The sequence below is a fragment of the Molossus molossus genome, unplaced genomic scaffold, assembly GCF_014108415.1.
Source record: "Molossus molossus isolate mMolMol1 unplaced genomic scaffold, mMolMol1.p scaffold_m16_p_14, whole genome shotgun sequence".
NCBI lineage: Eukaryota > Metazoa > Chordata > Mammalia > Chiroptera > Molossidae > Molossus > Molossus molossus.
This window is the reverse complement of record NW_023425349.1, coordinates 6,894,833-6,916,262: the sequence shown is the minus strand read 5'-3', so window position 1 is coordinate 6,916,262 and position 21,430 is coordinate 6,894,833. Positions and strand designations below refer to the sequence as shown.

At 54.1% G+C, this 21,430-nt stretch overlaps 1 protein-coding gene across 3 annotated transcripts; it reads right to left on the bottom strand.

Annotated features, from left to right (window-relative positions):
- Positions 1 to 308: 308 nt before the first annotated feature.
- CIZ1 (CDKN1A interacting zinc finger protein 1) lies at positions 309 to 20,554 on the bottom strand. Of its 3 annotated transcripts, XM_036260809.1 has the most exons (18): positions 20,481 to 20,553; positions 19,738 to 19,852; positions 19,401 to 19,516; positions 16,682 to 16,753; positions 13,728 to 13,957; positions 10,542 to 10,632; positions 10,253 to 10,361; positions 9,151 to 9,773; positions 8,773 to 8,894; positions 7,924 to 8,121; positions 7,106 to 7,227; positions 4,809 to 4,896; positions 4,275 to 4,388; positions 3,944 to 4,099; positions 1,849 to 1,918; positions 1,565 to 1,686; positions 730 to 885; positions 309 to 326 (listed from the first exon to the last, which is right to left on the bottom strand). In XM_036260809.1, the coding sequence occupies exons 2-18, from the start codon at positions 19,845 to 19,847 to the stop codon at positions 324 to 326; spliced, it is 2,502 nt and encodes an 833-aa protein (XP_036116702.1). In that variant the 5' UTR covers positions 19,848 to 19,852; positions 20,481 to 20,553; the 3' UTR covers positions 309 to 323. The 3 variants fall into 3 exon arrangements, with proteins under 3 accessions (XP_036116702.1, XP_036116701.1, XP_036116703.1); XM_036260808.1 differs by lacking the exon at positions 309 to 326 and having other exon boundaries at positions 654 to 885; positions 20,481 to 20,554; XM_036260810.1 differs by lacking the exon at positions 309 to 326 and having other exon boundaries at positions 655 to 885; positions 10,542 to 10,617; positions 20,481 to 20,554.
- Between the last annotated feature and the right edge of the window lie 876 nt (positions 20,555 to 21,430).

The window sequence follows — 21,430 nt, the reverse complement described above, 5'->3', positions numbered from 1 at the left end:
CAAATGGGGAAATGGCAGAACTAAAGATTCAACTCAGCCTGGGCTCCATTTACTGATGCTCCATCACTGGGTCACCTGACGAGAAGGGCGGGGTCCGCGTTAGTACACCACAGACTTGGAACCAGAAGAGCACGAGGCCCCTCTTCCTGCACTTCCACATCCACAAGGTCCAGCTGGAGCGAGGCTAGCAGAGGGTCCAGAGCTCAGGCCTGGGGGCAAATCCTGGCCGCTCACCAGATGTTTGACCTTTAGCAAGTCACTTGACCTTGTTAGGCCTGTTTCTTCATCTGTAATTTGGGGATAACAAGACCTCCTTCCTAGGGTCACTGTGAAGATTAAATGAGGTCTTACTTGAAGGTACTTTCCTAGCTCTGATGCATTATTAAGAAGGAAACTGAGGCTCGGAGAGGTGAAGCACCTTGTGATCCCAGAGTCCCTGTTTGGTTTGCCCCCACTGTGCCCCAGGCAGCTGGGCGCTGGCTGAGAGCTAGCTGGGGTGCTGGGGTGCTCCCCTCCCCCACCCACCCAGACAGAGTGGTGGTGGGAACTAGATAGCCAAACTACCTTCTTTTATTGGATTCTGAATAAAAACACCAACCATGTCAAAGTTTCCATGCAGACTCCTAAAAAACATAAATCTGGACCCAGACCAGTTGGGTGTGGGAGCTCCTATCAGGTTTTGAGGCGGGTTGAGCGCCGAGATTGGGGCTGGGGAGGCTGGGTCGTCACCTTGCTGTGGGGATTGGTTGTGTCCTGGGTGCTGGGCTGGGTGTGTGAGCGGCTGCCGGAGGTGAACAGAGCAGTCAGGGCGTTCCGGGCGGTGATCGCACACCGGCGGCTCACAGGCCTGGTGATAGGGTTGGGGTTCTTGGCCTTCTTGTATTTCTGGACACAGAGGGTGCAGGTGAGGCAGGGCTGGCTCCCTTACCCGGTGCACTCCTGGCCAGCAGCTGCTCCCCACCCTGGACGTGCCGTGTGACCCTGTGTGCTGGGCTCGGCCTCCTCCCACCCCGGCTGAGACAGCGCTGGACGTGCCGTGTGACCCCGTGTGCTGGGCTCGGCCTCCTCCCACCCCGGCTGAGACAGCGCTGGACGTGCCGTGTGACCCCGTGTGCTGGGCTCGGCCTCCTCCCACCCCGGCTGAGACAGCGCTGGACGTGCCGTGTGACCCCGTGTGCTGGGCTCGGCCTCCTCCCACCCCGGCTGAGACAGCGCTGGACGTGCCGTGTGACCCCGTGTGCTGCGCTCGGCCTCCTCCCACCCCGGCTGAGACAGCGCTGGACGTGCCGTGTGACCCCGTGTGCTGCGCTCGGCCTCCCTGGGCAAGAGCTCTAGAGCTAACGACCTGGCCCTCAGCACTGCTCCCCACCCCCCAGAACAAAAGCAGAAAGAGCCCAGCCTCATCCTGGCTCTTATTCCCTCTGTGGGTAGGGCCTCCCTGTTGGGGGGTGCACCTGTGGGCTGAGGTCAAGCACAGGAGGGAGGTGGCCACTAGCCATCACCCCCATGTTTGGATGGAGTAGAGTCCTGGGCGGGGTGGGATGGGGCAGGAGGCCCAGCTCACCTGCAGGTTCTCAAAGTGGGCCAAGGACTTGCAGTGGGAAAGCTTTGCTCCTGAGCTGCTCTGGTAGAACTTATGGCAGATGCGGCAGACATAGCCCATCACAGGCACCATGAAGTCCACACCTGTGGGACAACAGGGTCTCTGCACTCACATTCTCCACGAGCCAGGTGCGCCGCCCTCTTCAGGGACCCATTTATTCCCCACCCGCGCAGTGGGAGCCTAGTCAGGGTGCTGTGCCTGGGTCTGGCCATCGCCTGGAGGCTGGGTCAGAGCTGGGGTCTTACCGTATGCAGTGTTGGGGTTATACGTCTCCGAGTCTTTCCACTCCTCTATGGATATCCCTCTGGACCTCACCTGGAAACATGCAAGTGTGGGCCTCAGATATGGCTTCCCCCCAAGACCCCCACCCCCGAATGCAGGTGGGAGGGCTCTGGAACCCACCCATGCTCTTGAACACAGTTCCCTTGATTTTGAGGAGGTTGTGGGTGGCATTCTCTGAACCTTTGCACATGCTGATCCTGCCTGCCATAGTACCTTTCCCAATTCCATACTCTGTAGGCTCAGTTCAATCACTCCCTTCCTCTAGGAAGCCCTCCTGCTCCCACAGTGGCCAAAATCCTTGCCAGGTGTGCCCAACACATCACATGTCACCTCTCTGAATCCTCACAACTACCTGTGGTTCACGCTTTTTATATGAGAGGAAACTGAGGCCCAGGCGCATTAACTCACTTGCCCGGTGTCACACAGCGGGTTTAGAGAAGAGTGAGGACAGTAAACCCTGGTAGGCCCCAAGTCCTGCTTTCACTTTTAACCATGAACCCCTTACCTGATGCTGCAGTGACCTCAGTTCTAGGGGAGGGTTTTCAGGTGATCGAGGACCCCTGCCTCACCTGCTGGACATAAGCCCCTCCCAGATAAAGCCATCTGACTCCAGCCACGTCAGTGCCACCACACCTAACAGTGCCTTCCACCACATACCAGGCAAATAAACGTGGCTTCCACCCTGGCTGGTTTGGCTCGGCGGTAGAGTGTCAGCCTGCCGGCCAATGAGTCTCAAGTTTGATTCCAGCCAAGGGCATGCACCTCAGCTGTGGTTCGTCCCCAGCCCTGGTCAGGGTAGTGCGCAAGGCACCCAGCTGATGTGTCCCTTGTACGTTATTGTTTCTCTCTCCTCATTTCTCCCCCTCCCACTCTATCTGAAGATAACCAGAAAAATATCCTTGGATAAGGATTAAGGAAAAAAAAAAAAAACCGTGGCCTCTAAGAGTGACAACCACTTCCACTTACCACCCTGGGCTGTGACCCTTCCGCACAGCCTGAGTTGGGACTGTTGAACAGAGGAAACAGGCTCAGAGATGCCAAGGGTCTAGCCCGGGACACCACTCCTAACACTGAGGAGCAAAGCCAGACTCACCCTAATCTGCTCGGGGCTAGAGGCCGCCTTGCAAGCCTCCATCCACAGTCCCCCTGCACCCCCTTTCTGCTGCCCCGCTACCACCCTGGACTGTTACGGGTGAGGTCTTTGGGGGCAGCGGCCAGGCCTTGCTTCCCCATGTCCCTGGTATCCAGCACCAGGAACTGGCCCAGAATAGCTGCTCAGAAACATGTTAAACTGAAAAGAATCCACGCTTCTCCAGCTTCTCACTCATGGGAGGCAGAATAGTGGCGTGTTCTGAGCACAACCTGGCATCCAAATCGGTGAGATGCTGCCAGGAAAGTGCTTGGCACATGCTTGGTATATAGGCAGGTGCTCAAAGCACGTTGCGGGTCCACAGCGCCTCACGCCGACTTCCTGCATGTGCGTGCTGCTCCATCCGGGCCTTTATGGATGCTGTTCCTTCGCCTACGATGCCCCTTCCCTTCCCCCACCCAAGTCGGAATTTCGGCCAGGCTTCGAGGCCCTCGCGTATTCCACTGCCACCCTGCAGTCATCGTGATCCATTTACAGTCATGCAGAATACAGTTACTATTATTATTATTATTGTTGTTGTTGTTGTTGTTATAAATCCTCACCAGAGGATGTCTTTCCATCGACTTTTTTAGATAGAGTGGAAGGGAGGAAGAGAGAAAGTAGCATCAATGTGAAAGAGACACACTGATTGGTTACCTCCCACATGACCCCATCGGGGGGCAGGAATTGAACCTAAGACCCAGGTACGTGCATGCCCTTGACCGAGAATCAAACCTGTGACCCTTTGGTCCAAGGGCCAACACTCTAACCACTGAGCCAAACCAGCCAGGGCAGAATATAGTTACTATTAATACTAAATGGTAGCAAGTGTTAGTGCCTGTAAGCGCCCCTGGGAGGTGGGGCGAGGTCCCTCCTGGGCTGGGAGTCCAGCCTCCAGCCTGCCTCCCACACTTCCTCCCCACAAGCACCTGCTTGCAGAATTCTTCCTCAACCTCGATCTCTTCTTCTTCATTCTCCTCCTCCTCCTCCTCCTCCTCTTCATCGTCCTCAAAGCAGCCCACAGCATCCACCGTGATGAAGTGGTCCTCATCTTGGCCAGCTATCTCCTTCTCGAGCATCTTCAGCTGCCCAGGAAAGTGGGCCAGGGCTCAGGCCAGCTCTGGGCAACCACATCCCTGGGAATCCCAATCCCTCGGACCTGCTCTGAGCTCGGGCTGGGATAAATCTTAACTTGCTGTATGGCCTCGCCAAGACTCTGTACCTCTCTGAGCCTATGTCCTCTCAGGAAGCCGGGGTTACCTCCTTGGCTTTGTCCTTGTGCCCTTGGGACTTCACATGCTCCACAAACTTGCGGGGGGTCTTGAAGTAGCGGTTGCAGATGGTGCAGAAAGGTCGCAAGGACTGTTTGGCAATCTAGGGACAGGAAGGCAGGCCACATGGGCAGAGGGCAGTGTCCCCAGGTGCAGCCAGGCAATGCCCACTGCATTTGCAACCATCTGGCTGCACTCTGCCCCGTACCACAGCGTGGGCAAACACGTCCCTCCCCGCGCCACTGGCTCCGAGACTGGATGGCAGAGGGTAACCACCAAAAGGAGCTCCACGAGCCCCATGGCTGAAGAGCAGGGCTACATGGTGCCTTGCCCACACTGGACGGATGGGAAACTGAAGCCCAAAGAAGAAACCTGACCGACTCGCTGAGAATCTACACTTCCGTGTTATGGCCGAGCAGAGACAGACACTGACCTTCCACACCCACCCCGGGCTCCCTCCTTCCCAGCCCTCGGCTTAGAGACAGTGCATGCGGGAGCCTTCGCAGCGTGCGCGCCCTCGCACCTTGTGGTCCTGCGTCCTGCGGTGCTGGATCAGGTCGCCCATGTAGTAGACCCGGCAGGTGTTACACCAGCGCCTCAGAGGAGGCTCTCTGAAGGACGACAGTCAACACAAGTTCAGTGTGACACTGTGCTCTCCCCAGTGCTCCATAAATGCAGCACAGTTCCACCAGAAGCTCTTCTGGAAACTTAACAAAATGGTTCTGAGCTCCCTCTGGCAGAATACTTAAATAAGAATAACCAAGGCGACTCAGGGTTGGGAAAGGGGATGAGATTTAGAAGCATTTGGGATGCCAGAGCGTCACCAGGACAGTGACACAACTGAGGATATCTGGCCTTGAAAAGTCTCTTTATCCTTCACTCTAAATGCCCTGTGGCTCCCGGGACTGTGCTTGTCCCTCCTCCCATTCCTGGACCTGTCCCCATCCCAGGAAGACAGGCCACTGTCTGAGGCCCCAAAGTGCCAATGCCACAGCACTGTCCACATGAATTGACAGGACTGGACCCTTCTCCACCCCTCCACTGGGGTGTGGTAAGCTCTGGGGGGCTAGGACTCCATCCCAGAATCACCAGGGCCCTGGTCGAGTTTCTGACTGTTGGGTGAAGGAAGGACAGGCAGCCGATCTGGACTGCCCCCTTCTGCATGGCTTCAGGGCCCAAGTCAGGATTCAAGGGGGGATGTCATCAGGAGACAATTCAACAATCCCCTCCACCTAAAGCTTGTTAACAGCTTGGGTTACACCTGCCCAATGTTCATGGGTCACAGAACTACTTTGACATAATCAAGTTCGTTCTGCCAGTGCACTGGGTTCCTGTTCTACCTCGACTCTGCATCGCACATGTGTTTCTACCTTATAAATTCCCGCCACTGTCCTATTTATTAGCTGTTCCACCATGTGGACAAGCCTTAACTGATCTATCCAATCCCCTACCTCTGGGTATTTTAGATCACTTCCATTTAAATTGTACACTACTGCCCTGGACGGTGTGGCTCAGTGGTGAGAGCATTGGCCTGCAGTCAGAGAGACCCGGGTTCGGTTCCCGCTAAGGGCATGTTTGTCCCTGGCCCTGGTTGCAGTTTGTCCCCGGCCCTGGTTGGGTCATGTGGGTGGCAGCCACTTGATGTGTCCCTTTCACATCGATGTTTCTCTCTCTCTCTCCCTCCCACTCTATCTGAACAAAAAATGGAAAAATGTCCTCAGGTGAGGATTAAAAAAATAATAATAGTAACAAATTGTTCACTGTTACATTGTATCACTATTACAAGGAACATCTTTGTGAGTCACCTTTGTCCCGTGTTTATGATTTCACCGAGTGTAACTCCTAGGCCAGCGGGCAGGGGGGGGTTTAAAGCTTGAGAACAAATGGCAAAGCCCCACGGGAAGCTCTGTGCAAGGTGAGAACTGCCGCCAGAGACAGCTGCCTCTGGAGAGAGTGCTCTCTGTCACGCAGGGCTCTTGCGCCCCCACCCGCACAGGGAACTTCAAGATGTGACCCTCTGTAAATGCTCAGGGCAGAGTCCCTGCCCACCGCTGCAGGGCTTGTCCAGCCTGCGAAGGGCTTCATTTAGCCCCCACAGGGTTTGTTTTGTTTTGTTTCAATTCTGAACTAGCCATTAACATTTTGAAATTCGGAGATTTCACGTACAAATTGGGTTTCTGGATTTTCCGGAAAAAATTAGGAGACCGGGAGCTGCAGGGCAGCTGTCCCGTGAGACAGAGCCTGGGCCCCCCAGGAACCTGCTTCTCCCTGATGATGCCTCCCAGGCCCTGCGGGCCTCTGTGACGCCCACAGAGTCATGGCAGGTCCTCCAGCTTCTCGCTTCTACCTTCCACCCCAAAAGTTGATCCCAGACTCCAGGAGGGCTGACATTTCTGATCGATCAAGCACCCATGACAATGAAAGGGAGAGACTCAGGCTAGCTCTAACCTCGGGCCACAAGATGACCTGAAACCACCACGCCCCTGTGGTAGGCTCAGCACATTCGCCAGGGAGCAGCCCCACAACCCACTTCCTGCCCATGTGGCTGGTCACACAGTTCCTGCCTGGATGGAACTGGTCTAGTTCATGAATTCCTGCATTACACCCCTACGAGGCCATTTTACAGACAAGGAAAACCGAGGCCCAAGGTGACACAGTTAATGGTGTGAAGAGGCCTCTGGGGGAGGGCAATGCTTAACACAAAGGCAGACCTTGCAGATGGTAGAATCGGCTGTCTCAGCCTTGCCTGGCCTGCAAGACTGCTCCACCCCCCCGTAACCCCCAACACCCCGTACAGGGCCTCCGAGATCCTGCACTCACTCCTCTCTCTCCAGGACATCCCGGGGCACAGGCAGCAGGGACAGGAGGCAGGCTTGACTCATGTGCTGGATCTCCCCAAGCCGCTGCTGATGCTGGGCCCCCAACATGTGGTCCTGGAACTCCTACAACGGGAGGGAGTGCGGGATGGGCATGAGGACTGAGCCCCGGAAGGCCCAGGGCCGGGGCCCAGGAACGAGGCCTCCAACCTCGGCTGCATGGCCACCTCAGCACTGCTGTGAGGCCATTTCTCTTCCTACAACACTGTGGGCCAGAGAAGGATGTAAACTGAGGCACAGAGCGAGCACACAGCAGCCAGAGCTTCCGCTCCTCATGGAGCCTGTGTGCACACCTCACAGACAAGGAGCCATCTGATCAACTTTCGGGTCCTCTGGCTCTGCTCCGGCAAGGCACAGTGACAAGGGTCACAACGAACTAGGAGTGATAATACGAATATGCTGCTGCCACTAGTGCTACGCCCACTCGGGGCCGGGCCTGGGGCTCCTGACTTCAACATCAAGTCGCCGAGTCCTCAGAACCACCCGATGTGGTGGATTCTAAATGTCTTTTTGTCTGACGCATGAGGAAACTGAGGCACAAAGGGTGAGTTCTCCTTCCGAGGTCTACACAGCTGGTCAGGGCTGATTCAAATCAGCTCTGCCTGACTGTAAAATACTGCCTGCGTCGCTGATCAGAAAACATGTTGGGAGCTACGCAGTTCCCCATGTGGTCACTCAGGCAGCCGGGGACCAGGCGGGCTGGGCATCCCACACAGACCCCCCACTTGGCCTGCCCACGGCCCAGGGCCCCGGGGGCAGTACCTGCTGGCTGCAGCAGCTGGCCCTGCAGATGTAGCAGAAGAACTGGAGGGCCTGCCTGGAGGGGGGGCTGGCAGCAGCAGGGGTGGCAGAGGTGGAGTCGCTGGAACGTGGCCCGGGTGCGAGGGACACAGTGCTAAAGGCCCGGCTGTCACTGCTCTGCAGGATGGTGACCTTCAGGGAGCCCCCGGCGCTGCACACCTGCACCAGGAGCAAGAACCACCAGCTGGGGCAGCTGGGCCAGCCCCCGTGCTAAATACCTACGGGCACTGTCTCACCAGGCCCTCCTGACAGCCCCCTCTACAGATGGGGGAACTCGGCTCCAAGCAGCGAGACGGTGCCCGGGCCCCCACAGCTAGGAAGCACCGCAGCCAGGCCCCAGAGCCAGGCCCACCTAAATGTCAAGTCCGCCCCCCCCCCCCCCAACACACACACATGACAAACGGAGAAGTTGAGACACAAAGAAGGGAATGGGTTTGGCCACAGTCCACTGTGAAGCAGAGCTGGCACCCGAGCCCCTGGCACGGGCTGCCACTCTGCTCCCTCCAAAGAGCAATGTTACTCATGTGAGGGGACAAGGGGCTCTAGTTTGGGGATGAGCAAGCTAGAACAGACTCTTGTCACTAAAGAACCATCAGTTTCAGAGCAAAGGCATGTGAAGGCGACACAATAGCATGAGAGTTGGACAAACCATGTCAAACCCACTCTGGTCTGCCCGCAAGCCCCGGTGGAGGGCGGCAGTCCCATGTCCCAGGTGGGGCACACGAGGGGGCCTGAGGGGGCTGGGAGAAGAAGTCCTCCCACCACTGGGCACTGTGGTCCTCACGCTGCCCCATCAGCATCTCTACCCACCCTGAGCATCTCTCTTGCTCTTTTTTCACATTCTCCCACATCCAGGCCACTGGTCAGCTCCTCCTGGCTCTCCTCCACGCTGACCTGGGCGCCCACTGGTTCCGGCAAGGCCTCCTCCAGGCCTGGAATGACAGATGTGCTCTGTTTCCCAGGGTCCATCTCCCATCTGACACAGAAGGACCAGGGCCCAAGGGCCACCTTCTGTGCTCACACCCAAGGCCTTGAAACCTCTGGTATGAATGGCCCCAAACCCTGGTTCTAGGTCCAACTCTTGGTCCCAGGCAGCAACCTAAGTCAGGGCTGGGCATTGCCAGGGGAGGGAAGAGGGGTCCGGGCAGAGCTATCCCATCATGGGCTGGCTGGATCCAGCGCTCTTACCTGCTTCAGTTTCTTCCATACTGGGCGGTGTCTCCGGCAAAGTGGAATGAATTGGAACTGGTGCTTGCTCCGATGCTGGCACCTGTGGCTGGGTCTGAGGCTGCCCCTGGGTCTCATCTGGTGGATGCACTGGCAACTGTACTGAAGGTTGCTCTGGTAGCTGCTCCACTGGCTGGACCCTTGGCTGTGTTCCTGCTTGGACCTGTGGATATGTCTGCGTCTGTGCCTGCTTCTGCACCTGTGGATGTGCCTGCCTTGGGGGCTGTAAATGTGCCTGTGGTTGCACCTGTGGCGGCACCTGCTTCTGTGGCTCTGCCTCCTTCTGCAGCTTTGGCTGCGCCTGCTGTGCCACTAAGTGCTCTGGAGAGGTCTGTGTCTGTGCCTGCTTCTGCAGCTTTGGCTGCACCTGGGCATCCACTGGTGGCATCTGTGGCTGGGTCTGTGGCTGCACCTGGGCCTGGATCTGTAGAACCCGTGGCTGGAATCGTGGTAGCACTCGGGCTTCTAATGTATCAGGCAGCAGCTCGGGTGTCTGTGTCTGCTTTGGTGCTGTCATCCGGGCCTGTGGCTGGATCTTTGCCTGCAGCTGCCCTGGGGGTCTCTTCTCTGTGGGCTCCTCTGAGCTAGGAAGGATCAAGAGGGGATCAAATTTATGTCTTCCAACTGCCATAAGGGGCTCCCTAGAAAGACTGAGACCCAGGTTCCAATCATCACTGGGCATTTGGGTAATAAATACCCTTTGGTCTCAGGGCCCCAGTTCCACCTAAATAAATTGGCAGGATCACTTGCTCCCACCTCCCACAACTTGCTAATCTGTATAAAAGGACCTATAAAGCTACCCACCCTCTGCTCACCCTGAGGTCCCAAATGCACATCTTCACCCTCCAACCTGCCCTCACTAGAGTGTCTGGCCCGGTGCCTTCCCAGGTGAGGTGCAGAATAAGGTCTGACCTTCCTCCAAGCCAGAGGCCAATTCCCTTTCCTTGCTCCAGCTTCCCTGATGGACCCTGCCCCCACCTACACCCACCCGCTGCCTTTGCAGGGCCTTCTGCAATGAGAGTACAGGGCTCCTGGGCCCCGGCAGGGTTTCAGTATCAGTTACCTCTTTGACCTTTTAGCTGGTGGCTCAGACGCGTCACAGGACTCTGGCTCAGGTGCTGAAGGGCTTTTCTCCTTAGCAATGTCATCTGGGTATGGAGGAGGATCTTGGTCTAGAATGAAGGGCAGATGAGTCACTGCCAGTGGCGGGTGAAACAGCAACCATCTCTGGGAGGTAAGGCCTGGGCTCACCGCACGCCAAATCCCTGCCTCCCAGATCTGCCTCCATGGCCAACCCTTCCCTCACTTGCCCCCCCTCCCATCCTCTCTGAACGGCCAGCAGCCTCCCTCACCTGGTGTGTCCACTCGGAGCTCTGCAGCTTCCTCAGACCCCTCTGGGGGGTCTGCCTGGTCTTCCATGGGCATCGTCTGAGAAGAAGAATCCTGCTTCCTTTCAGAAACTGTTTCTGACACTCACCACCCACCCTTTGAACATATCCTTGCCCCAGAGTGGCGCAAGTTCCCCAGGAGATGAAGGGGCCTAGGGACCTCTAGTGGGTCTGGCCCCCGAGATGCCAAGAGATGATCTTAAACACCCCGGGAATCGTGCCACGGAGTGCCATCTAAACGCCTGTCAAGTAAACCCAGGTTTGGGGGACATGAGCCCTCTCCTGGCCATGGTGCCTCCTGACTTCCCCACCCTCTTCTCCACAAAGCGACCCTCCAGAGGGATCCTGCTCAAATACAAACCTGCTCATGTCTCATGTCTGTTTCAGGCTGAAACCCTCCCGTGACTTCTCCTAGGCCTGGAGTACTACTTTTCCACCCCGACCCTAACACCACCTCCCCTACCTCCTACACAAAATGACCTCTGTCCCCACACGCACGCCTCCAGCTTCAGCTCTCCCTACTCACCCCCTTTCTCCCTCTACATCTACACTGGCCTTCTTTCTGGTTCCCCAGAGCCCCAGGCCTCATCTTGCTACAGGCCTTCATCAAGAGCCTCAAAGGCACTTCTTTTTTTTTTTTTTTTAATCCTCATCCGAGGACATTTTTCCATTTTTTGTACAGACACAGTGGGAGGGAGAGAGAAGAAGAGAGAGAGAGGGAAACATCGATGCGAAAGGGACACATCGAGTGGCTGCCACCCACACGACCAACCAGGGCCGGGGACAAACTGCAACCGAGGTACATGCCCTTAGCGGGAACCGAACCCGGGTCTCTCCAGACCGCAGGCGGACGCTCTAACCGCTGAGCCAAACCGGCCAGGGCTCAAAGGCACTTCTTACAGGAAGCCCTCCTGACCCCAGAGTAGGTCCAGAACCCTAGCACAAGTGCCCAGAGGGCCTTGGCATTCCCTATTGTGGTGCTTTCTATAGTCTTTTTTTTTTAAATCCTCACCCGAGGATATTTTTCTATTTATCTTCAGGTAGGGAAAGGAGAGTAAGGGAGAGAGAAAGAAACATGACATGAGAGGGACACATCAACTGGTTGCCTTCCACATGACCCTGACCAGGGCTGGGGACAAACCGCAACCTAGGTACATGCCCTTGGCTGGAATCAAACCTGGAACTCACTGGTCCATGAGTCGACGCTCTACCGCTGAGCCAAACCGGCCAGGGCACACTTTCCACAGTCTTAATTGGTGGAAGCAGTATTTGCATTAATGTCTTATGATCACCCCCAGCCTCCTTCCCAGCCCGAGATCTCCAGGAGGGCCAGACCACTGAGTCCCCTGTAGAGACTTACAGATGTTCACTAAATAAATGCATGGCTGTAGCTGGTTCTGCCCCCTCGACCCCCACCCCCAGGAAGCCCAGGAGCTCACATATAGCCTCCCTCCCTCCTAAGCCCAGGGAATGAGTACTTCGCTGGACCATGTACCACATCAGGATTCTGAGCCCTTCAAAAACTACCCAGCTCTCACCCTGCACTGCCCTTCAAGTCAGGAAGCCCAGCTCTGGGTCTGTCTCAACAGCTGTGCAGCCCAGGGCAACCTCTACCCTACTCTGAGCCTCAGTTTTCCCATATGTAGAATGGGGGTGGGCAGCTCACAGACAAGACCATGTGAGGAGAGGCCCAATGGAAGGTCAGAGGCCGGGACCCCTCTCCAGAGGGAAATGCTCACCTCCAGGCGGGGGCTGCCCCAGGGCAGGCAGGAAGGTGGATACTGCCATGCCCCAGAATGCTCTCTGAGGAGCATGTTATGTGTGAGGAGCTGCCAGGACATTCGGGGACATGATAGTCTCAGGGAGGACAGGATTCCCTTTGCAAGTCTCTTTGAGTCTTTCTGCTTATGTCAAGGGGACCTTCCCTTTGATGTTTTTAGCCACCTTTCAAACAGGAAAGAGAAGGGGATCTGGCTCAGAACCTTTAGACAGCAGGTGTAGGGTTCAGGATTTTACAATATGCTTTCACCCCCATTACTTTTTTTTATACTGTTTGTTAAATTTTAGGTAGTGGCTCAGTTGGTTAGACCACTGTCCTGTGCACCGGAAGGTTGCAGGTTCGATTCCCGGTCAGGGCACACACCTAGGTTGTGGGTTCATTTGGAAGACAACCAACTGATGTATCTCCCTCACATCAATGTGTCTCTGTCTCTCTCTGTCTCTCTCTGTCTCTCTCTCTCTCCCTCCTTTTCCCTCTCTAAAAAAATTAGGTAGTGATACAATTTGTTTCCTTTTTAAATAATTGAGAAGAGAAGAGGCCCTGGCCAGCTAGCTCAGGTAGTTAGAGCGTCATCCCTATACACCAAGATTATAGGTTCGATACCTGGTCAGGGAACATACAAGAATCAACCAATGAATGCTTATGTAAGTGGAACAACAAATCAATGTTTCTCTCCCCCTTCCTCTCTCTCTAAAAATCAATCAACCAATCAATACCTAAAAGCTGTGCTATCCCAGACATGAGCCATTAGCCACATGTGGGTAGCTTTTAAGTACTTGAAATGTGGCAATCCCAATTGAGATTTCAGTATAAAATACACATCAGTATTTTAAAGACTTAGCATACACACACACACACACACACACAGATATAAAATGCCTCATTCATTTTTTTGTATTGATTACATGTTAGAATGATAATTGTTTAATATATTGGGTTAAATAGGAGATATGAAGAAAATTAATTTCACCGGTTTCATTTCATCTTGTTAATGGGATTACTAGAAAGAAATTAAATTGCCCATACGGCTTGCATTTTATTTCCATCAGGCAGTACTGCTTGTATTAAACTAATACAGTGTTATGTGTCAAGTATATCTCAACTTTTTTAAAAAGAGAAATTTTAGGTAAATAATAATACTGGTGGTATTTGGACATGGCAAAGATCGCATCAGGGGTTCGGGAACATTTGAAGTTTGAGAAACTAGACAAATCCAACTTACCTCCTGCCCATTTTACAGATGAGAAAACTGAGGCAGAAAGAGGGGTGTGGCCTGCCCAAAGGCCCAGTGTGAGCCAAAGCGGGTGCTGGGCTGATACCCAGGCTTGCCCTCTCCCATCCCCACCTGCTCCGCCCCAGCCACCACTCACCTTGCGCTCAGGGGTGGTGGAGGAGGGTGTCCCGGCCTGTTTCTGGGGGGCCCGCCCTGAAAGGGTGAGCTTGGAGGGGTTTATGGGGACCCTGACAGGAGGGGGTCCCAGCAGGGACTGCTGAGTGGCCTGGGGAAAAAACTGTTGTAGATTTGGGGTGGCCAGCTGTGGGGGTGTGAGGCTGGGGGCTGTCAGGTTCGGGGTCGCCAGGTTGAAGCTTCGGAGGTTACCTGCAGGCACGAAGATGGGAGAGGAGGGATTACAACTGGGGCTGGATGGTAGAGGCCAAGCACTTTCCACGCGTGGCCACAGTCAGTGGCCCAGCCATCACCCGGGGAGATAGTGCCGTCTCTGCGAGTAGCACAACAGACACAAAGTGGAGGACGTGTCCAGGCAGGGTCTCTGGGAGGTCCTCCTGACTCCTCGCTCTCTTTATCCCCCCATCCAAGCCAACCCAAACCCTATCAACCCTGCCCCCTACCCCTGTTCCCAGTCCAGCCGGACTCCCCTTTCCAGTTCCACTCCCAGCCCCCTTCCAAAGCTACCCATCCTGAATGTCAGTCAGTCCCTGCACTGGAGAGCAGCAGAAGTCGGTGATCTTTCTAAAGCCACGTTCTGACTTCGCCCTTCCCGCTGCCTAAACCCTTCCACAGCCCCCTGCTGCCCACGGTACCAGGTCCGGCCCCGCCCTCCTCCCAACCTCCTCTCTTGCTATCTCCACGCATCCCCACTAGACTCCATGAGGGAGGCAGCCCACATGTGTCCCTCAAACAAGCCTGGTTTCTTCTTACCTGGTTCCTTCTACCTGGGACATTCTGCCCCTGCTCCCAGTCATCCTTCAGATCTCCATGTAGGTGATTTTTTCTCTGGGGGGCTTTCCTAGATCCTGTGTCCCACACGCTCAAGTATGCCTGTTCTAGGACCAGCTGCACAACTGCCTTATCTACTGCCCGCTGCCCAGCACCCAACCACACGGGCGACTCCTCAGGGCCAGCCATCCAGTCAGGATCTGAAGCCCAGTGCTTGGGAAGTATTTGAGCCATAAAAAAACATTCAAATTCTTGCCCCAAGGCTGGGACGAGCAGCACAGGGGTTCAGGGCGTGGGTCAGATGCGCTGGGGCAGCTGGTTCAAAGGTGCACTGTTGTACAGGTTCTGTGACCTTGAGCACATCAGTTTCCCCTTCTTAGCCTTAGTTCCCTCATCTGTAAATGGGGATGATAATAGTGCTTGACTCATAGTGGTTTTTGAGAATCCAATGAGATATACAAGTGTACCTTGTATAAAGTAAGTGTTCGATTAACAGGAACTTAAAACAAATACGTGTACACAGATGTACACAGAAAGAACACCAACCAGCTTTTACAGAGAGATCAAACATGGCCCACTCCAAAAGAAAAATGACAAGCCCTCATACCTGTGAGAATGGTTGCCATCAATAAATCAACAAACTACAAGTGCTGACGAGGACGCGGAGAAAAGGGAACCCTTGTGCACTGTTGGTGAGAATGCAGACTGGTGCAGCCACTATGGAAAGCAGTGTAGACTTTCCTCAAAAAACTAAAAATGAACTGCCTTATGACCCAGTGATTCCACTCCTGGGAATATATCTGAAGAAACCCAAAACACTAATTCAGAATAATATGTGCACCTCTATGTTCATTGCAGCATTATTTACAATAGCCAAGACCTGGAAGCAGCCCACATGTCCATCAGCAGATAAGTGGATAAAAAAGCTGTGGTAGTCTGGCCAGTGTGGCTCAGTGGTTGAGCATCAACCCATGCACCAGAAGGTTGCTGGTTTGATTCCCGGTCAGGACACATGCCCAGGTTGTGGGCCCAAACCCAATAGGGGGCATGCAGGAGGCAGCCAATCAATGTTCTCTCTCAACAGTGTTTCTATCTCTCTCTCCCTTTCACTTCCTCGCTCTCTAAAATCAATAAAAGAAAAAAATACAAAAAAAACCCCTGTGATATAATTACACAATGGAATACTACTTGGTCATAAAAAAGAAGGAACTCTTACCCTTTGCAACAGCATGGATGGACTTGGGAGAGCATTATGCTAAGTGAAATGAGACAGTCAGAGGAAGACAAATACCATATGATTTCACTCATATGTGGAACCTAATAAACAAAATAAACTAACAAACAAAATAGAAACAGGCTCATAGAGAACAACTGACAATTGTCAGAGGGGAAGGGATTTTGGATGGGCTGAGTGAAATAAGTGAAGGGATCAAGCAAAAATAAAAAGTAAGAAGAGCCCTGGCAGGTTTCTCAGTAGTTAGAACGTCGGCCCGCAGACCAACGAGTTGCGGGTTCAATTCCAGTCAAGGGCACGTACCTCAGTTGCGATTCATCCCCGGCCCTGGTTGGGGTCCTGCAGGAGGCAGCCACTCCGTGTCTCCCTTTCATGTCGATGTTTCTCTCTCTCTCTTCCTCTCTCTCCCTCCCACTCTATCGGAACAAAAATGGAAATATGTCCTCAGGTGAGGATTTAAAAAAAAAAGAATAGAAAGAAGAAAAGTGATAAAGGACATGGACAAAGCGCAAGAAATAAAATGCTTAACAGACAATTATAAAATGTTAAACTGGCCCTGGCCAGTTTGGCTCAGTGGTAGAGTGTTGGCTGCAGACCAATGAGTCATGGGTTCGATTCCGGCCAAGGGCACGTACCTTGGTTGCAGTTCATCCCCTGCCCTGGTTGGGGTCGTGTGGGAGGCAACCAGTCTATGTGTCCCTCTCACGTCGATGTTTCTCTCTCTCCTTCCCTCCCACTCTGTCTGAAGACAAATAGAAAAATATCCTCAGGTAAGGATTAAAAAATGTTAAACTGCACTTGCACTCCAAGAAATCAAAACTAAAACATTAACAATACAGCTTTTTTGTCAACCAAATTAGTAAATTATATGTAATAAACATATATATATATATATAAAAGGCATATAATACCCAGTGTTGCTGTAGGCATGGTGAGACCGGTACTGTCATACGTGGCTGGTGACATTGCAAACTGGTCCAGTCCTTTGGGAAAGCAATTTGGCAATTTTTATCAAAAGCCATAAAATATCCATCCCCCCGACCCAGTCATTCTACTCTTGGGGATCCAGTCTAAGAAAATAGTCTCAAACACAACATTCATCCCAGTATTATTTAAAACAGAAAAGAAAAAGAAAAAAGAAACAGCTGAGGAGGTTTAGGTAGGCACATCTCCCCAGTGGATATTAAACAGCTGCTAAAAAATAATCTTTACAGCCCTGGCTGGTTTGGCTCAGTGGTTGAAGCGTCGGCCTGCGGTACGAGAGACCCAGGTTCGGTTCCCGCTAAGGGCATGTACCTCGGTTGCAGTTTGTCCCTGGCCCTGGTTGGGTCGTGTGGGTGGCAACCACTTGATGTGTCCCTTTCATGTTGATGTTTCTCTCTCTCTCCCTCCCACTCTATCTGAACAAAATATCGAAAAATGTCCTCTGGTGAGGATAAAAAATAAATAAATAAATAATCTTTACAGAGACTGTCAAATTATATGATAAATGGCCCTGGCTTGTTTGGCTCAGTGGCTGAAGCATCGGCCTGCGGACCAGAGAGTCCTGGGTTCGGTTCCCACTAGGAGCACGTAGCAAAAAAGAAAAAAAAATTGTATAATAAATGACCGTGCCATTCTAGTCAGTGAAAAAGAAACAAGATCCAGTCTTTCACTTATATCAATAACCACAATCATATACAAATTCCCAAGTTTGTGCCTAAAAAAAATGGGAGGAAATACATCAAAACCCTGACAGGTGGTTTTCTTCAGGAGGTGAATGAGTCTACATACGATAATTTGGGCTTATACTCTTTTTAAAATAGTCTTTTCATTTGTCTTTGAAAAGTGTAACTTTTTAAATGGGGGAAATGGGAGGAACAGATATGCATATATTGTGGGTCTCTGTGTGCGGTTTTCTCTCTCCACCCATCTATCTGTCATTTCTTTATTTTTTATTTTTTAATGGAGTTTATTGGGGTGACATTAGTTAATAAAATTATATAGCTTTCCAGGCTGGTGTGGCTCAGTGGTTGAGAGTCAACCCATGCACCAGGAGGTTGCCAGTTTGATTTCCGGTCAGAGCACATGCCCAGGTTGTGGGCCTGATCCCCAGTGAGGGGCATGCAGGAGGCGGCCAATCGATATTCTCTCTCATTGATGTTTCTCTCTCTGTGTTCCTCTCCCTTCCTCTCTCTCTGGAATCAATAAAGAAAAAAAATTATATAGGTTTCAGGTGTACAATTGTCATTTTTAAAAAGACTTTTTATTGCCCTGGCCAGTTGTGCTCAGTGGTTAGAGCATCGGCTTGTGGACCAGAGAGTCCGGTGAAGGGCACATACCTCAGTTGCGGTTCGTCCCCAGACCCGGTTGGGGTTGTGTGGGAAGCAACCAATTGATGTGTCTCTCTCACATTGGTATTTTTCTCTCTTTCTCTCTCTCTCTCTCTCTTCCTCCCTTCCTCCCTCCCGCTCTATCTGAAGATAAATGGAAAAGTATCCTCCGGTGAGGATTAAAAAAAAAAAAGACTTTTATTGACCTTTCGAGAGAGAGAGGGAGAGAGAGAGGGAGAAACACTAATGTGAGAACATGGATGGGCTGCCTCCCACATGCCCCCCACTTGAGATTGAACCAGCAACCTTTCAGTGCACGGTATGACGCCCAGCCTACCGAGCTACACAGGCCAGGGCTATCTGTCATTTCTAAGTCAGCTCTCAGACCCATTCACACCCATGTGGCCCTGGCAGGGCTGAAGAGTGGCAACCATCACATCTTCTGACCTGGCTGCAAACCCTGCTCGATGGCAGGATAGTCTAGTGTCTATGAACACAGCTCTGTAGTAAGGTCTGGGCTCTAATTCTCCCTGTAATCAACACCTACTCGGTGTGATGTTGGACACATGATCCCACTCTGGGCCTCAGTATTTTCATCTGTAAAATGGGATCATGACAACCCTCTTTAGGGTTATCAACAGAATCAAGGAAGTGGGTTTCTAAAGGCCTCAGCAGTGTCCAGCCCAGCAATCCACACCTACCCTGTGGGAGGGGCTGGGTCTGAACATGAGCTGGCCCCAAGTCAATGGGACCCTGGATTACTCCTGCAGGGGCTGAGGTATCTTGGAAAGTATCAGGAGCAACAACATCTTGAAAGGAAGAGCTGAGAGACTGCTCCCACATGGGGAAACTGAGGCAAGGGCAGAGTTTAAAGCACCCACTCAGAGAACCAGAGGATCAGGAGGCCCAGGCCTTGGTCTAGCTTAGCCACTGCTGGTGCTGTGTGATGCAGGGCAAATGACTTCCCGTCTCTGAACTTCAACTTCCTCATCTGTCAAATGAGCTTCGGAGAAGGGTGGTCAAAGCAGATCTTTCCATCTGGCTTCTCATCTAATCTGAATGTCAGTGAAGTGTGCTGAGTGCTGTCCACAGAGCCAGCACCAGGGCCAAGGGCACATGAATGTGATCAGATAGACCCCCATGCAGCTGAGCAACTTAGGGATTTGCACCTCCTGGAGCCCTGATGTCCTCATTCCTAAACTAGGACCCTGACAGTAGCTCCCTCTCAGGGTAACTATGTGGATCTGGTGAGACTCAATGTGGTGGGACTGCTGGGAAGCTGCCACTGAGACGGAGTAAGCAGGGCCTGTGGCCATACCTTGCAACTGCTGCAAAAGCAAAGCTCTCTGTAGCACAGAGCCATTGAGGAAGGAGGCCGAGTTGTTGCCCTGGAGATTCAGAAACTGCTGCTGTGGCTGCTGCTGGGGGAGCCCCCTGTGTGTTGAGAATGGGTGTCAGAGGGTTACTGGGAGAGTCAGAGTCTCTCTTTCTTGAGACCCCTCACCTCCATTCTCTGCCCCCATTGGGGTGGGAACTGATGACCTGCAGGACTCAAACAGGTATGTCCCTGGGAGAAAGGGCTGGGAAGGGGGTCTCCAAGGCCTGGATCTGAGTGGCAGGACTAGAGATGCCCACCCCTCCAGGGGGAAACTCACCTGCTGATCGCCATGGGCAGTGGGGCCTGCGGCGGGGGCTGCTGGAGCAGCTGCTGGAGCTGCAGCAACTGCTGCTGCTGTTGCAGGTGCTGCTGGAGCTGGTTGAACATGATGGCTGGGGAGAGAAGGGGAGTCGGTTTGGGCTCTCCACCACAGGACCAGCCAGCTCTCCTCCAGTCCATGGTAACTCACCCCAACCCCCGCCCTCAAAATAATGCCAGCTGAACTGTCCACTCCCAGTCCTGCCCAGGGTATGCCACATTGGCTCCCAGCCCCATCATTATGCCCCCAGATCTGCCAGCAGCCGCAGGAGTCAACCACCCTCCCACCAATTTCCCCCAAATCCTGCCAACGGTCCCCCTTCAAAGGCCCAACCCCGTCCTCCATCTCTCGGGCTCCATCCCTCCAGGAGGAGTATCCGACCCCAACACACCACCCCCCAGCCTTTCTCCCGCTAACTGCTCAGGACGGCCAGCCCTCCCAGCGCACAGCCCCGCTGACACTCCCACCTTCTCCCTTGTGCGCCTTTGGTGTCAATAACAGCAGCACCTCCCCCACCCCGCCTTCAGCCTTTCCCTCGCCCCAACCAAGTAGGGGAGGGCTCCCCCCGCCCCCGCCATCCCGCTAACCCTTCCTCTGCAGACACTGCAGCGTTACGCATCACCTCCGGTAACCCCACTGCCGACGAAGCCCGCAGCCTTCTTTCTAGTGTCCCCTAAGTCTTCCGTCCTCGGGCCGCGCACCTCGCTTCCCTGCGCGGTTCTGGCCGCGGGAACTGCACGGCCTCCTCCCCGCACCCCTCTGCCGTCGCGTCTACCCCGGGGCAGGGCGGGTCGCGCGCGGGCCAAGCGGCTCTAGCTCTCGGTTCCCGGGCTCCCGCGCGCGGTTCCACCGGGGCCCGTCCGCTCCGAAGGCCGGTGTGCGGGCTCGGCCCGGCAGCGCCCTCTGGAGGACCGGAGGTTCCGGTGTCGCGGGCAGCGCCGCGAGATCTGTCTCCACGCACGAGCCACGTTGCGGGGGCGGCGCCCGCTCACCTGGCGCACGGGTGCTCGCAGGCGCGACTCTGGGCTGCGAGGGCGCCCTGGGCAGCGCAGCCCTTCGGTTCCGCGCCCTCCGCATCCTAAAGGGGCGGCTCTGAGCGCGAGGACCGTCTGTCGCCCGGAGGGATCTGTTGTCTGGGAGGGACACAGCGGGCGACCTCGAGGAGGACCATCCCCAACCGACCTCCCCGCGGCCGCCACTGCCCCGCGCTCCGAGGCCCCGCGCGAGACTGGGTGGGAGGGGGCGTGCAGCCGACCGCGGGGCATTCGAGAACCAGAGGCCCGGCACAGGGCGGTCAGCGCGGCCTGGCCAAAGAATATGCCCTAGAAGAGGGCGGAGAGGGCCCTGTGAAAGTGTGTTGTCGCTGACTTGACTCGGGAGGAGTGAGGAGGGCTGACTTGAATGATAAAAAAGTGACGCTTATCCTGACCCTGAAACTGTCCTGCTCAAAAGGACTTCCTTCCTTCCTTCCTCTCTCTCTCTCTCTCTCTCTCTCTCTCTCTCTCTCTCTCTCTTTTAGAGAGAGGAAGGGAGAGAAAATCAGAAACATCAATGAGAGAGAACATCGACTGACCGCCTCCTGCATGCCCCCCACTGGGGATGGGGCCCACAACCTGGGCATGTGCCCTGACCCGGAATCGGAACCAGCGAC

What these genes read in the sequence shown, in the direction of transcription:
- CIZ1 (XM_036260808.1), bottom strand. Translation starts at nt 19,847, where the DNA reads ATGTTCAACCAGCTCCAGCAGCACCTGCAACAGCAGCAGCAGTTGCTG. An exon ending in CATGCCTACAGCAACACTGG is followed by an intron (nt 13,958 to 16,681) that starts GTATTATATGCC and finishes TCGTGCCTGCAG; the next exon opens with GTAACCTCCGAAGCTTCAAC. An exon ending in ACAAGGACAAAGCCAAGGAG is followed by an intron (nt 4,100 to 4,274) that starts GTAACCCCGGCT and finishes TTTCCTGGGCAG; the next exon opens with CTGAAGATGCTCGAGAAGGA.